The sequence below is a fragment of the Balaenoptera acutorostrata genome, chromosome 3 (assembly GCF_949987535.1).
Source record: "Balaenoptera acutorostrata chromosome 3, mBalAcu1.1, whole genome shotgun sequence".
In the NCBI taxonomy this organism is placed as follows: domain Eukaryota; kingdom Metazoa; phylum Chordata; class Mammalia; order Artiodactyla; family Balaenopteridae; genus Balaenoptera; species Balaenoptera acutorostrata.
In genome coordinates, this window is record NC_080066.1 from 105,009,114 (window position 1) to 105,025,643 (window position 16,530).

The 16,530-nt window shown below is 39.9% G+C and overlaps 1 protein-coding gene across 10 annotated transcripts in view; it reads right to left on the reverse strand.

Moving 5' to 3' along the window:
- Window positions 1-16,530, reverse strand: part of CHD8 (chromodomain helicase DNA binding protein 8) — a 57,181-nt gene that overhangs the window by 25,343 nt on the left and 15,308 nt on the right. For 6 of the 10 annotated variants that reach the window (XM_028166019.2, XM_028166018.2, XM_007180513.2 and 3 more), the window contains 8 exons: window positions 11,529-12,586; window positions 10,260-10,631; window positions 9,154-9,539; window positions 8,066-8,180; window positions 2,744-2,926; window positions 2,594-2,662; window positions 2,180-2,235; window positions 1,549-1,666 (listed from right to left, as the gene is read on the reverse strand). In XM_028166019.2, the coding sequence (XP_028021820.1) occupies window positions 1,549-1,666; window positions 2,180-2,235; window positions 2,594-2,662; window positions 2,744-2,926; window positions 8,066-8,180; window positions 9,154-9,539; window positions 10,260-10,631; window positions 11,529-12,371 (2,142 nt within the window). In that variant the 5' untranslated portion in view covers window positions 12,372-12,586. The remainder of the gene's footprint in view (window positions 1-1,548; window positions 1,667-2,179; window positions 2,236-2,593; window positions 2,663-2,743; window positions 2,927-8,065; window positions 8,181-9,153; window positions 9,540-10,259; window positions 10,632-11,528; window positions 12,587-16,530) is intronic. The other 4 variants (XM_028166025.2, XM_057544543.1, XM_028166024.2 and 1 more) reach the window with 2 other exon arrangements.

The following is a 16,530-nucleotide window of genomic DNA, read 5'->3' on the forward strand; positions in this document are numbered from 1 at the left end:
TTCAATTCTCAGTGAAGTCTTCACTGATTATCCAAAGTAGGCGTTTTTTTCTTAGGTCTTCCTGTGCTCTTTCTTTCCTGGCACTTACCACAATTTGAATTATTTTTAAATTTCTCTCTCTCCCCATTAGACAGTGAGCTACATGAGAACACAGACCATGTGTGATTTATTTACCATAGTGACTAGCACATAATAAACAATGAATAAATGAATAATTGATTTGGTTAAATGGCCTACCTATAAAGGCAAAACTGACTGGCATACAAGTCAGTTAGCAGAGCTTGGCTCAAGGGTCACAAATTATATATCTAATACCAACTGGAATGGGATTAGTTTCATCATACATCTCACAAATTAGGCTTTAAAAGAACATAGACCAAATATCAAAAAACAAAAAACCCCTCACAACGCAATTATTATTATTTTCATATAAAAAGAAATTATAAAACCTACATGGCCCTACTTGCCCTCTCCAAGTGATGTGGAAAACAACTCATTTATTGGCAAACCTGGTGATATAGATTTTTCAGATGTATTTTGTCACAGCTGGGGTTTTTTGCTGAAGCTATACATCATTCCTTCTTTCACTCTTTCTTACTAGCTCCTCTTTAGGTTTTTTTAAAAAAATACATTTATTTATTTATTTATTTTTGGCTGCATTGGGTCTTTGTTGTGGGCTTTCTCTAGTTGCGGCGAGGGGGTCTACTCTTCGTTGCGGTGCGCAGGCTTCTCACTGCAGTGGCTTCTCTTATTGCAGAGCACAGGCTCTAGGTGCGCAGGTTTCAGTAGTTGTGGCATGTGGGCTCTAGAGCGCAGGCTCAGTAGTTGTGGCACACGGGCTTAGTCGCTCCACAGCATGCGGGATCTTCCCGGACCAGGGCTCAAACCCGTGTCCCCTGCACTGGCAGGTGGATTCTTAACCACTTTGCCACCAGGGAAGTCCTCCTCTTTAGGTCTTAAGAAGCTTTGAGAAAGAATTCTTCTTCTCAAGGCACTCAGTAATGAAAAATCCCATTTTGGGAAAGGTATATGTATACAAAGCAAAATCGAGAGTTAAAATACAGCTCAAGAGACCCTTACAGATGTTCAAGTACTTAACTAGTAGTAACACTGGGTATGGGGTATTAAAGCTCCTTTATCACTATTTCTAGTTATACTGGATTAGAAATTTGAGAAAATAAATGTTCTCTCTTAATGATATGGTTGCTTATGTCTACAGATACCATCAACTGCTGAAGACTGACATTAGAGGGAGAAGAATGCCGCAAGTACACCAGAGGTCAGTTTACCATCTGTTTTGAAAATACTTCATGAATATCAAAAAACTCAATTTGAAAGTACCCTATAACTTATAAAAATACCATATTTAGACCTGGTAAAACAAAGCCTGAGGCAATTAAGTAAGGAAAGTCCAATGATCAAAATGAACACTTTATACCCATATATACAAAGCAACTATGAGTCTTTTGAAGAATCAGTCAAGGCTGATAACCCCAGTAATTTATGCTTCTATGAAATAAATGATAGGCAATACCTATTCCTAATTACCTCATGGAAGAAGTGTCTCATCTGAGCCATTTTGGTTTTGAAGCGCTTTAGTTTTTGATGGATCCTCTTATCCTTCTCTAGTTGGGAGATGGTAGCCCACTCACAGTGTAGATAGGAGCTAAAGGGGATGGAAATAGCCAGTCACAGTGTGAGAAAGGGGAACTGGTCGGCTAGTGTCTGAGATGTGGGGATTAGCCAGAAGCAGACATAAGAGTATGTGCTTCAGTGGGGAGACAGTCTCCTAGGTGAGTGCTTCTTAAACTTGATTTTGCACACAAACCACCTGGTCTAGGGTAGGCTTGAAAGTTCACATTTCTAACAGGCACCCAAATGACGCTAACTCTGCTGGTCCACGGATCACACTCTGAGTAGCGAGGTCTTAACCTTAGACGAACGTAAAGAGGATTTTACAAGGCATTTTATCAGGAACCATCCTCACCCCACCTTTCTGCAGGTAAATATAAAGAGTCAATTCCTGAGCTTCTCTCTGAATAGACATTTTCCTCACCAAAAACAGGTGAGGAGACTATAAAAAAAGGGACACATTCCCACCCAGGACAGGCTATACAGGAGAACTTTTTACAACCCTGAGGAACTTGGGGTGAAAAGCTTTTTTGCACAGATCACATACTAGTTCTTGTACTTGACAAAGAATTCTTCTGCTTCAGTATATTGTCCAGAAGGAAGCTGAGAAGAAAGAAATTACAGTTACTAACAACTTATTTGTCAAAGGGAACCTTTCATTTTAACACATGGTAGAGCTTCATACCAATGCTCCCAGAATATATTACTGACTAAGGGATTAAAGAACTTAATCTGGTATTTCAATGCTGGAGGCTTGACAGCTGGAGAAAATAAGCCCTTTTCCAGTTTAAACAAATAAGCGAAAGAAGTGGCAATAAGACAGCTCCTACTTTCCACCTAACTTTTCTCCACCATCTCTTGTAACTACATTGTAGCAATATAGCCTGACATCCAAAGGTACTCATTACATACAGCCTGTAACTGTAGCATTATGGGCTGACATTAAAAATAGAGGCCTCACCTCCTTCTTCACAATACGCATAGAAAGCACTTTGTCTACAATGGCTGCATCTTCTTCACTGGGATTCTCCTGTAGCAAAAGATGCAGTCAGTCAACAGAGATTGTGAGCAGCAAGACAAAGGTCTCAAATTGCTTATGTTCTCAGCTTACCACAAAGAACTGCATGGAAGGCAAAGTCTCGCCATCTGGTTCCTGCACTGGCTCAGGCAGGATAGGCTCAGTTTTGATTGGACCAGTTACATCTACTTCTTCTTCTTCTTCATCATCTGTGATCTTTATATCCAGATCCTCTGTATATTTTTTCCGTTTAACTTGGCGGTTTGAGCGTCTCTTCTATAGAGGCAAAAATGGTTAAAATAACTGCTTAGGTCTCTCAAGGAGAAAACCTTTAAAACTATTCGCCTATAGTCATATACTTAGATTTGACTCCAAAATCCCTATGAAAAATCAAACCAAAAGATGATAAAGAGCTTATTTATCAAATTATGTGATGTCAAATCATGTAACTTATTCTATGTACTGAATATATATTAACTTGCTGAATTGTTCTATCAAAGTATCAGATTCCACCTGAAAGTAACCTATTGGCAAGAGGCTCTAAAAAATTGAAACAGGACTCTCAACCTGCAGAGTGCAATGAACTTCACAGGAGGAGCAACCCTGGAGTGCAAAGGTGCAAGAACATTTTGTTTCTAATTATTTCTTTGTTTTAGTTCTAAAGTTTTTTTGTTTGTTTTAATAAATAGGATCATACTGTATGTATTGTTCTGCTGCTTACTTTTCTGTTAACATTTTTCTTGGAGATGTTTTCCATATCAATACATTTCAAATCTGCTTTATTCTTTCAAATGGTTGAGTAAAAGATTTTTTAATTAAATAATCTAAGTAATACTTGCAGCTCATGATAAAAAAATCAGGAAGGATAGAGAGACAAAATTATTATTTTTCAATCATGATTATAACCCCTGGAAAACTCAAAATCAAATGAGTCATTAGAAGCAGAACTACTGAAATTGAGTAAACTTGCTTGGCATAAAATTAATTTTTAAAAATCAATAGCATTCTTATATAGACTAAGGCAGAAAATACAATAAAAGAAAATATTCTTTTTATGAGAAAATATTAATTATCTTAAGCGTTAAATTTAGTAAGAAATATATAAAATCTATGTGAAGAAAACTTTAAAGCACTATAAGAGGACATTAAAAGAGAGTTGAATAAATAGTGAAATATATATACCCTCCCTAATCACATAAATTCGAAAAACAAAATTAACAAAATTTTTTAATTAGATAAGCTGATTCTAAAATTCAAATGGAGAACTAAACATCTAAGAATAACCAGGAAAAATATGAAAAAGTATACTTGGCCTTATCAGATATTAAGGACAATATAAAGCTATACTAATTAACACAACTTGGTACCTCTCCAAGAAGAGATAAACATGTCAAGGAAATAATGTCCAGATATAGACTAAAATACTTATGTAGATTTAGAACATGATAAAAACAGAACTTCTAATCAGTGAGGAAAAAGTGGATTATTCTATAAAATGGGATTGAAAACAGATGACTGGCCGTCTAGTGGATGTAAGAAACAAATCTACAAAAAGACTGCAAGATTTAAAAGTTAAAAAAAAAGACATAAAATTTCTAAAAGAAGATGTGGAAGAATTTTTTTTTATAATCCTGGAGTAGAGAAGGTGTTTCTAATAAATTGATCAATTTGACCTCGTAAAAAGTTTAAGATATCTGCGTAATATCAATATAATCCATCATAAAGTTGAGACAAATAATAAACTAGAGAAAAAATGCCATATGATACATTTCCCAAGCATAAAGAGGTCTTTTGAATAACTAAGAAAAAGATCAATACAATAGAAATATGGGCAAATAACATAAATAGACAGTTCATAGAAAAAAACAGAATGGCTTTTAGTGTAAAATGATGCTCACACTCAGAATAAAATTGTTACAACTGAAAACTAAACTGAGATCCCCTTTTTCTTTTTTTCTTGCACCTAACGAAGTGGCAAAAATCAGAAAGTTGGATCAAATATTTGAAACAGGAACGCACACATTGTTGGTGAGAGTACACACTGGCATGAAGAAAATTTCTACAGAAGAAAACTTGACAATACCCTTTGATCCAACAATTCCACTTCAAAGATATTATCCTACAGATAAATTTGCACATATATACAAATCTCTGTAGCATTACTTGTGGTAGTAGAAGACCAGAGAAAACCTAAATGCCTATCAACAGGGGATTGGTTAAACAAATTATGCTATAGTCAAAGTATGAAATACTATAGAACTATTTAAAAAGAATGGGATAAATTAACAAGACCGAATGTTGAAGATGTGGAACTGGAACTCTCACTGCTGGTGGAAGTGTAAAATGACACAATCACTTCGGAAGCTGGCAGATTCTTATAAAGTTAAATGGTTAAATGTTTAACTACCCCACAGTCTATCAACTCCTGGGGATTTAGCTATGAGAAGTGAAAACCTATGTCCACAAAGTATGTGTACTGAGACTGTTCATTGCAGGTTTACTCATAACAGCTCCAAACTGGGAACAAACCAAATGTCTAATAGAATGAATAAACACTGTGCTATATTCATAAATAAAAACGATTCTCAAGAAAGAAAAAAAGAATGAACTTCAGATACATCAACAACATGAATAAATCTGAACAACATAATGCTGAAAAAAGTGAGACCCAAGAGTACATACTATGTGATTCCATTTACATGAAGTTCAGGCTAAGTTTAATTTATGGTAATAAAAATGGGCACAATGGTTACCTATGTGGAGGTGTGGGGGAGAGGATGGTGAACTGACTGAAAAGAGGGTACAAGGGAACTTTCTGGGATGATGGAACACGGGACGTCATTAAATAATCTCTCTACTTTGGTGTGTATTTCAAATTTTTCATAATAAAAAAGAGAGTGTGAGGAAGGATAGCTAGATCTATCTTTTTGATAAAGAACTACCTTCAAGATATATTGTTGGAGAAAAAAAGCAACAGTACAGAAGAGTAGGTATGGAATACTTACAGTAAGTGGGAGTGGAATTAGAGTGCTCATGAATGTAAAGAATATTTCTGGAAGGATACACAAAAATAGTAACAGAGGTTACCTCTGGAGAAAAGACCTGGGGGGACTGTGAGGTCTCCATTGCCAACACTGGTATTACCAAAGTTATGGGCTTAATTGTATCCCCTCAAATTCTTATGTTGAAATCCTAACCCTTGGTACCTCAGAATGTGACTGTATTTGGAGACAGGGCCTTTAAAGAGGTGATTAAATTAGGGTGGGCATTAACTCAACTGGATTTGTGTCCTTAAAAGAGGAGGGAATTTGGACACACGCAAAGACACCAGGGATATACGCACTGAGGAAAGACCATGTGCGGACACAGTGAGAAGGTAGCCCTCTGCAAGCCAAGGAGAGAGGTCTCAGAGGTAACCAGACCTGCTGACCTCTTGATCTTGGACTTCTAGCCTTTAGAACTGTGAGAAAATAAATTTCTGTTGTTTAAGCTACCCAATCTGTGGTATATTGTATTGGCAACCCTAGCATATTAAAACACCACTTTAAAAATTTTTTTAATCTTTGTATTTCTTGTATCACAAAGATTTGCCTTCAGTTTGTGTTTTATTTAACAAACACCTTATTTAACCCTTTGTTTATTTATTTAACAAACACATACATAACTCTTACTATGCTCTCTTACCTAAACACTGTTCTATGTGCTTTATAAACGTTTACATTTAAGCCCCCTAACAACCCTACTTGGTAGATATTACTACCTGCATTTTAGAGATGAGGAAATTGAGACACCAAGAGGTTAAGTAAACTTGCCTGAAGTGACAGTGTTAGTGAACAGTAGCATTAAGATGAGAACCCAAGAAATCCTGCTCCAGTCTGTGGTCTTAACCACTATGCTGTTTAGAGAATTTTGTTGTTGTTGTACATGCGTCATTTTTATACAGTTAAATGTATCGATCTTTCCCTTTATGACTTCTGAATTTTAATACTCTCCTTAGAAAGATCTACCTGATTTTACAATTATTTTAAAAAAAACTTATCCATGTTTTATAAAGGTTCATGATTTCAATTTTTGCATTTAGACCTTTGATTAAACTAGAAATTGTTTTTGTTAAAGAGTAATGCAAGTAATCCAATTTTATTTATTTCTTCCTGAATGTGTAGCCAGTTGTCCTAACTTAATTTATTAAATAATCTTTCTTTCCATTGATTTTATTTTTTATTATTATTATTATTATTATTATTTTTGGCTGCACCACACGGCTTGCAGGATCTTAGTTCCCAGACCAGGGATTGAACCCGGGCCCTCAGAAGTGAAAGTGCAGAGTCCTAACCACTGGACCACCAGGGAATTCCCTCCACTGATTTTAAATGGCCTTTTAACTCATATACTAACTTCTCATAACAACTATTTGAATCCTCTTCTAGACTCTATTATCTTTTACTAATCTCTTATTTCTTCTCTAATTTTAAACTCTTAGTAATTATTATTTCATAATATACTCTAATGTCTGTTAAATCTAGCTTTTGCCTCATTCTCCTTTTCAAAAATGTCTTGGCTATTCTCACGTGTAAACATACCCCAGAAGAACCAAAGTCTCAGTTTATCAAGGTATTGAATGCATATTAAGGAAGAGGGGATATAAATAAATAAAATAAAATTCAAATCAAAAGAAAAAAAGGAAGAGGGGAGACATTTACAAAGTACTGATAGCTAGTGAGGCACCTGAGGTTTGTCTAGTCCAAACCTCCATTTTTCAGATAAAGAACTTACACATAGCTAAGTAACCTGGCCAGGCCCATTAGAGCTACTTAGAAGTACCATGGGTCTCCTGAATCATTAACAGCACATTCTTTCCATGGTTGGAAACTAGAGCCAAAGATGGTACCATAAGGCAACAGAGATGGAGGACTAAAGTTCTTCTGGTCCAGCTTCTTTTATTCTCTTCCCAATGTTTCTTATCTTCAAAAGGTAGCAAAAACATTGTACCTTAAACACCCCAGTTCTCAGAGTCAAAACCCTGAAGTTTTTGCAAGAATTCAAAACCCTGAAGTTTTGGAAGAAGTAAGGCAAAATGAGGATAGCTAGACAGTTCTAAGAGAAACCAAAGTATTGCCATACCCAAAACAACAATCTTCCAGCATAATTTCATATTTGCTTAGTCTTTGAAACACTGGAATTTGAGAAAATGAGTATTACTTTTTTATAGTAATATGCTTTTTGCCTAAAACAAATTTAAATTTAAAAGACATGACCATGACCAGATCTTGCCTCTTCTACTTTTTAGGACTACCTCTGGTTTAGAAAAACTGTTGAAATGTGCAAAGGCTTATCGTCTCTCAGTATCTATTCTTGGTCTGTCTGTCAGAAGTAAAACATGATTTTTTTCAGTAAGTTCTTCAGGGCTCCTTTTACCTGAATGCTGCTTTCTTCATCTTCCCGGGGTGATTGTGCAGGCATGACTTCCACATCTGAATTATCAGATGAGGTATTTCGCTTTCTCTTCTTACCCACCACAGGAGTGATGGTGCTAAAAAAGAAAAACCAAATTCAGTTACAGTGAAGGCAAGGAAAATTTAGAAGTAAGAAAATATAATTAATCTAAACTATCACGTACAAAGTCTCCAGGCATAAGTGTCTAGATCTTCAGTCTGTGGGACACACAGCTATTGAGTAGCGTGTTTGAAAAAAGAAGATATTAGGGTTTCTAAAATACCAGCCGACCTTTACACCAGATCTGACAAATCTTTGCTACCACTGTATTCACAAATACCTGAAGAAAGGTAGAATAACACAGTAGAATGAATTCTTGACTAAGAATTACAAAGCCTCGTTTTAGTTCCAGTTCTGTCACTAGCTGGGCATTAGTTTCGTAAGTAGCAAACACTGATAACATCTGGTCTGACAGCTGTTGAGGATCAAGTAAGATAACAGATATGAAACTTGCTTTTTAAAGCTGAAAAATCCTGTGCAGATATGAAGCATTATTATAATTACACCACAAAGCCTGAAGAATCTCAGGGAGTGGAAGCTAGAGAGGAAGGAGTGAAGCTACAAGACACGGAAGGAATTCTTGTCAATTGTGACAAGAATTATGTGGCAAGCCATGGTTCTGTCAAGACTGCTTAAGGCTGACAGTGGTTGCTGAAATCTTCTCCAGTTCACAGATGAAATGTAAGAACAGGGCAGCTATGTCTACAGCAGCTCTCTTTTACTGGTGTGGGTGGTAGGGGGCTAGTGAGAAGTCTTCCACACTATGGTGAAACAAAATCGGGAAGAATATAGAAAAACACAGGCACAGCTTTTAAATGTAACCCCTAACACAAGACTGGCTATCTTTCCCGTGCCTTGGTATTCACTTGGGACAGAGAAAAGAAAGGCCATATTATCTTCTATGATAGAGAGATCACCTTGAACTTTGTAGCTGCTGAATACAACACGAATTTTAAAATGTACGCACTATCCTCAAATGTTCCGTCAAAAGAGCAAAGGGTGGTACTTACTTTAGCTTACTCTTGCCCTTGGTTTTGGAGGTACCAGATGTTTTGCTCTTCTTTGGCTTTTCTTCCTTGAGCCTCTCCCCACTGCTCTTCTTCCTGCGTTTCTTTTCACCTTCCTCCTCAGGCCGAACGCTAGGCAACTCATCCTCATTCAGGACTCGAGGTATGTTCTGTTCGCCCCGGGCACGGGCCCTAGCAATGGCCTCTGCTACAATCCGATTTGCTTTCTCTTGCTTCTTCTGGTGCTCCAGCCTACGGTTTTCCTCGATTCCCGTCTTGCCTCCCGTATGAGGAGCAGAGCTTGCTGGTGAGGAGAGAGCTGCCACTTCACTGGCACTTAGAACTTTAACTACGGAGAGTCCAGAAGAGGCCCCTTGGGAAGAGCCGGCCTACAGAAATAAAGACACTAGAATTTCAACATGCTTGTAGCTAAATAACCTGAATAAAAAACAACTCTGAAGCAGGTAGGCTACAAACGTCAGTTCTCTAATTCCTCAAGAACCAGACTCAGACCAAGTCTTACTGAACCTAGAGACACATTCCAAAAAAAAAAAAGTATTTTTTGGTGGGGTGCGGATGAGAAAAGGCAAGAACTGTGCCAAATTAACCTTCAATATCCTTTAGCCATGCTCCTAATGTCAATACTCATCTCCATAATTCCAGAAAATTTTCAAACAATACAGCCAACGCTGGTCTCTAGGCTAAAGGTAAAAAAATACAAATTCTACTCTTGGCCTACCTTCATCTCCCTGGGGGTGAGAGGAAGGACAATCACTTGACCTCTTTAAGGCTACTTCTTTAATGTTTCAAATGAGAGGATATTTCCAGTCATTTTTATTTCACAAGAACATTAAGAAAAGATTGTAAATGAAACGGTTCAAAGACAATTTACCAGATAAGTCATCTCTGATCCCAAACCCAATAATAACCCTCAAATCTTTTCATGACGTAATTACAACAAGGTTTCCACGGGTGAAGGAAATAAAAGTCTGCATGTCACTTCAGAGGTATGAACCTAGACTGGCCCCACGTTCAACAGTGAGTGACTGCCGAGGGGAACAGCCAGGGACTAAGGGATGTGTTTCCCTTCTTAACTACGGAAGTCTCACCTGGGGCTGCAGCACCACCTTGAGCGGTACTGAAAGTCTCTGTCCCGGGCCCTGCCCTGGTCCCATTATCTGAGCCTGCTGCACAGAGGAAAGAGCCACTGGCTGGGCTGAGGATGGCTGCTGGGGCTGTGGCTGCGACGACGGAGGCTGCGGTACAATCTGGATCTTCTGCTGTGGCGGTTGCACCTGCAGCTGGATAGTCACTACTTTGGCCGGCTGCCCCTGGGCATTCTTGGCTTGCGTCAGGGCCGCCAGCTGGTTGCCCTGTAACACTATCTTGCCTGGCAGACTCCCCAGCACGACATGCCGGTGTCCTTGGGGACCTCCAGACTGTGGCTGCTGGAGGACCAGCGTGATGCGTTTCGATTCACCCTAGAGTGAAGAAAGGAAATTGCAAGAGAGGTAGAACATTAAAGAATGGCAGACCCCTTAATATTCAAACCAGTTTTCCTCATCCTAGAGTTACAAAAGCTGAGGGTCAGAAAACACAGTATAATTCCTTTTGTTCATCCTCCTCTCTTTCCTGATAAGATCTTTTCTATATAACCTCTGCCCAGTGGGTATCAAGCCTGTTCTGGAAAAACTGTTGGGAGGCTCGCTCTATTTCTATGGCGGTCATTCCATTTTCTGGAAATCTATTAGAATAAAAGTCTATACTGAACTGAAATCCACCTCCTTATAGCTTCCTCCACCAATGCTACTTATCTTAATACTGTCTTCCCCTCCCCCCAAACCCTTCTGGCCCTTGATTCAGAGACTAGAGCCTCTATTTTCTTATACTAGAAACTAGCCTTTTCACTGGGCAAAGTCAGAGGAGGACAATCTTAGTAATAACAACAGGGGAGAGATACACAGAGCTTCCGTAAGTCTTGCAAATATAAATAAATGTAGTTTTCCAAAAATGATTCTTGTTCCCATTGCATCCTATATTACTCATATAACTTTATATCACACATTATTATGAGTTCTTGTTTAAGGTCTGTATTTCCTGGCAGACTGTGAGCTCTGCAAGGACAGGGACTGTGTCTATCTTGTTCAGCACCAGCTAGGCACAGTGTAGATATGTAGTAAGAGCTCAAAAAAAATACATTAACACTAACTGCTTCCACCTAGTAAGTAACAAATACATTGCTGTCAATACTAACTGATAAAAAGTAAAGATGGAATTTAAACAGGATTTCCTAGAGACAGCTCTCCTGTACTTGCTCTCACACAGTTGCTGGGCCCTCTACTAAACCAAAATTCACCTCCCCCTTTCACTCAAGTCACCTGGGTAGGTGTAGAGGTCAGTGTAACTGCAGGCTTCAGTGGGGGCCCTGTGGCCCCAGGGTTTCCAGCAGGAGCTGAACCCTTAACTGGCTGTAGGACCAGCTGCTTTACTGGTCGGCTGGGCTGGACAATGCGCTGAACAGCAGCCTGGTTCCCAGGGACCTTGGCGGCCAACACTGTATTACCAGAGACAATGGAAACACCAGGTCGAAGGGGAGTGCCGGTTAGCACTTTGGTAAAAGTGACTTTTCCACCATTGGCTGTGCCAGCCACGAGGGGCTGAGCTGTGCTGGTGATACCTTGGGCCTGAATTTGTGCCACGTGGGCACCAGTGACTGAGGAGCTGGGCGGGGCCTTAAGGATAACAATCTTAGGGGCTGACTGAGGTGGCTGCCCGCCAGCACCACTGGAAGGGACAGCTGTGGCAGAGACACCCATGAAAGGATTCCCTTGGCTCAGGATCTCCTGGCTCTTGGAGACCTGCAAAAGTCCTGACGTTGGCGTCGGTGTCTGTAAGACAGGTTGGGCTGGCTGCTCTTGGCTGACGGGCTGAGTGGTATAATCATGCAAGGTTAAAGATTCTGGAGCTGGAGCTGTCGATTCTTTGGGAAGTTCTGTGGGGGCTGTTTCCTCTGGTGGGGGGACCAAGTCACTTGCTGATGAATTCCCCACATCACCACCTCCACCATCCTGGTTCATCTGATCCAAGGAGTCCAGAGAGCTTGGCAGTCCAAGGGCTTCCTCAATAGGGTCTTGTGTAACCTGATTGAAGCTGTCATCAGTAAGAGAGTCCAGGCCAAATAAATTTGGGTCATCAAACAGATCCATGATGGGGTCTGCCATCTTGGGAAAGCAATGGGGGTTACTTCCCCAAGGTTTAGGGAGGGAAGGGGAGGGGGGGTAATGGCTCTCCCCTCCCCTCCCCTATTAAGAAAAAAATGTACACAATGGAAGAGGACTACTCTTCAGGTAAAGAGGCAAGAAACAAGTGCATGTCAGATTGTCCTGACCTTCATGGAGCAAGATGGCTAGGTCTTCAGAGGAAGATGGTGGAACTCCTGTTGTAGGAAGACAAATGACAAATAAGCAAAGTAGGTGACCTCAGGGAAAATTTCTAGCCTTAATTTCAAATAGCATCAAAATAATAAGAGAAGAGGAAAATGTGAGGTAATCTGAGGACAGAGACACAGTGGAAAGAACATCCACATTTCTGCTTTAAAACTAAAACTAAAAAAGAAAAAAAGAAACAATCTAACGCCCTTTTGGGGTTCTTACACACTTTGAAGCTTCTGTCTGTCAAGATCATTCAGCTATCTCTGTCCATTTCTTTTTACAATTATCATTCTTAGGTAGAGATCAGGAAATTTAACATTCATTCACCTTCTATTTCAGGTTCGTAAGTTGACAGAACTTAACAATACACCAGCAATACTTCAGTGAATATAGCTAAAGGCTTCTGGATATACTGTATTTTGTAAGTTTCCCTTGTATTTTAGATACTTTTACTGACTACTGGCAAAAATAACCACCTTTAACCAAGCTTACAGTATAATCTTACCCAGGAAGTTTCACAAACTTTATTCTACTTAACCTATCAATGAATCTATACATAGTGTTTCTGTTACGACGTCCCCTCCCCACTTTCTCACATTTAAGATCAAAAACTTCCTTTGCAAGAGATTCAAAGAATTCTACAATTTCTTTCTAGTTTATATTCCCAACTTTCAGTCTCATCACTTCCTATGCTCTCATCACTTCCTATATATACCCTACAATCCAGTCCAACTGGACAATACGGTTCCCTTAATGGCACTCCTATCTGCATGACTTTGCCTATTGTGCTGTAGCTTCTTCCTGGAACATCCCCACCACGCTCCTCCCAAACTTCTCTTCCAGCTCAAATCTCTGACACCCTCAAAGGTCTTCTACTCCACAAGGTGAGCCCTGAACCTCCATAAGGTGAGCAATTTGTGATGACTTGGTCCCTTCACCTCCTTTAAATAGCCACAGCGTTGTCTGCACCTTATTTAAAGGACTTATATTTAACATTTTATTAAAATGGTAAGTTTCTTGTCCATTTCCTCTGAAGGCCCAAAAGGTTCCTTTGTGCACATTGTAAAAAGCTGCCTACTCAAGACACTTGTTTGCCATCTGCTGGAAAACTGTCATACTAAACATATTATCTATGATGATAGTGAACACGTGTAATGCACACCTTGCACAACCCTGCATGGTGGCCCAGCTCCTCTTTCCCCGAGAAAGAAGAGTTCCTGAATGGTGGGGACCACGTCTTATTCATCTGTGGATCCCTAAAGAACCAGAAGAATATCACATACACAATAGCTACTCAAAAAAAATTTAATGAATTAAAGTATTTGCTTGCAGCGTCTGGAATGAACCATTCAGTTCTTAGAGAAACTAACTGTTATTCCCTGATTCCAAGATGAGACAGTAGAATACTTCCTATCTTGAAAAACTGTCCTACAAATAACTGAAATTATGTTTACTAAATCCACATCTGGGGCTTTAAGTTCATAAAATGCTGGGAAAAGGAAAAACTAAGACAAGGAATTATAAGTACATCACCACCTAACTAAACTATATGAAAATGTAGTATCTGCTCTTTGTATAGGATATCAGTATTTGTCAATCCAGGAAAGCCTTGCTTGATAACACCATTTCTCCTAACTTTTAGAAGATATCAGAGAAGAAATTTGTCAGTGACACAGTACAGACTTGACTGAAGAAGGCCCTTCCACACAACCCCCAAACTTTTTTCCCCTTTCCTTAACCCATTCCAGTTATCCTTGCAAAACAATATAATGTGGGTAAGTAGCCCAGAAAATCAGACATAGATAAGAGGACACACTCATCAGTAGTTGGCACATTGGTCAAAATTACAAAGCATACATGGCATCTCCACCAATGTTAAACAAGATTTTCCTAGCTTCAGTAATTGTATACCCTTCACATCTCAACCAGGGTCCCTATCACTTCCCACTCCTGGTTAAACTATTCCACCAGCTCATTCCAGCCTCTCCTATCTAATACCTGCCCCAAAGTAACTCAAAATGGTGATCAGAAGAGTTATGGATAGGACTTCCCTGGTGGCGCAGTGGTTAAGAATCCACCTGCCTTGGGCTTCCCTGGTGGCGCAGTGGTTGAGAATCTGCCTGCCAACGCAAGGGACACGGGTTCGAGCCCTGGTCTGGGAAGATCCCACGTGCCGCGGAGCGGCTGGGCCCGTGAGCCACAACTACTGAGCCTGCGCGTCTGGAGCCTGTGCTCCGCAACAAGAGAGGCCGCAATAGTGAGAGGCCCGCGCACTGTGATGAAGAGTGGCCCCCGCTTGCCACAACTAGAGAAAGCCCTCGCACAGAAACGAAGACCCAACACAGCCATAAATAAATAAATAAACAAATACTTTAAAAAAAAAAAAAAAAAAGAATCCGCCTGCCAATGCACGGGACACGGGTGCGAGCCCTGGTCCGGGAAGATTCCACATGCTGTGGAGCAACTAAGCCCATGTGCCACAACTACTGAGCCCATAAGCCACAACTACTGAGCCTGCGTGCCACAACTATTGAAGTCCACGCACCTAGAGCCCGTGCTCCGCAACAAGAGAAGCCACCACAATGAGAAGCCTGCGCACCGCAATGAAGAGTAGCCCCCGCTCACCACAACTAGAGAAGAGCCTGCATGCAGCAACGAAGACCCAATGCAGCCATAACTAAATAAATGAATAAATAAATAAATAAATTTATTTTTTTTAAAGTTATGGATATTTCTTAATTTAATGAAAATCTACTCAATAATTTTAGATTTTCTCAACACTACCATCAGCTTTTTTCTAGTTATGCCCTACTTTGCCACCTATTATCTTTCACCTCCTATTCACTGTCAGAGAAGTTACACTAAATATCTAACAGTTAAGTGTCACAAAAAAACTACAGTGAAAGTTTGCACTGGGCTTCCCTGGTGGCGCAGTGGTTGAGAATCTGCCTGCCAATGCAGGGCACACGGGTTCGAGTCCTGGTCTGGGAAGATCCCACATGCCGCGGAGCAACTGGGCCCGTGAGCCACAATTACTGAGCCTGCGCGTCTGAAGCCTGTGCTCCGCAGCAAGAGAGGCCGCGATAGTGAGAGGCCCGCGCATCGCGATGAAGAGTGGCCCCCACTTGCCACAACTAGAGAAAGCCCTCGCACAGAAACGAAGACCCAACACAGCCATAAATAAAATAAATAAATAAAAAAAATTTGAAAAAAGAAAATGCTCCCTATTAAAAAAAAAAAAAAGTTTGCACTAACTAAAAGTTTATGCTGATAATAGTTTATAACCTGCCTTTTCTTCCATGGGGTATTTTGTCCTTTCCAGGACTCCTTGCTATTTATTCACCCAAATGCTCTTCCTTCCCTCCACAACAGCCCAATGTCAGAGAGAGAGAGAGAGATCTCATTTTTTAATGGGAGAAACGAGGCTAATAGCTTCTGAAATATTTCCTTACTTCCATATGACTCAAGTATAAGTTTTTAAAGGTCAATGCACTTATCATTTATCTCCCTTCCCAATTTTTGGGCCAAATTTCTGCTTCTCCTGGGTCAGTCGGGGCCCAATAATTTAAAACCCTCACCACTGACTTAATGCCACAGCATCAAGTCTCACTACTTCTTAGTCCCATCCCATCAACTCACCTCTACTGACCTAATTCATCTTGTACAATTTTTTTAATCCTAGTCTCCAGCTTCTTTTTTAACTCACATCTTTAAGTTGTCCTTGACTCTCAAAAGAATAAACCTTCTCCAAACATATGTCCAACTTTCTTCACCCCTCCATCTATTCCTACTTATGGGTTATCCTGGCTATACCCATGTCTGGCCTACTCTACCAAGTTCATCTACCCCATGGTAGATGAGCTTGGTAGAATTCTCTTTCCATGGTTCAAACCCTAGTAATTAAAATAAATGGATGTTGGACTTCCCTGGTGACACAATGGTTAAGAAT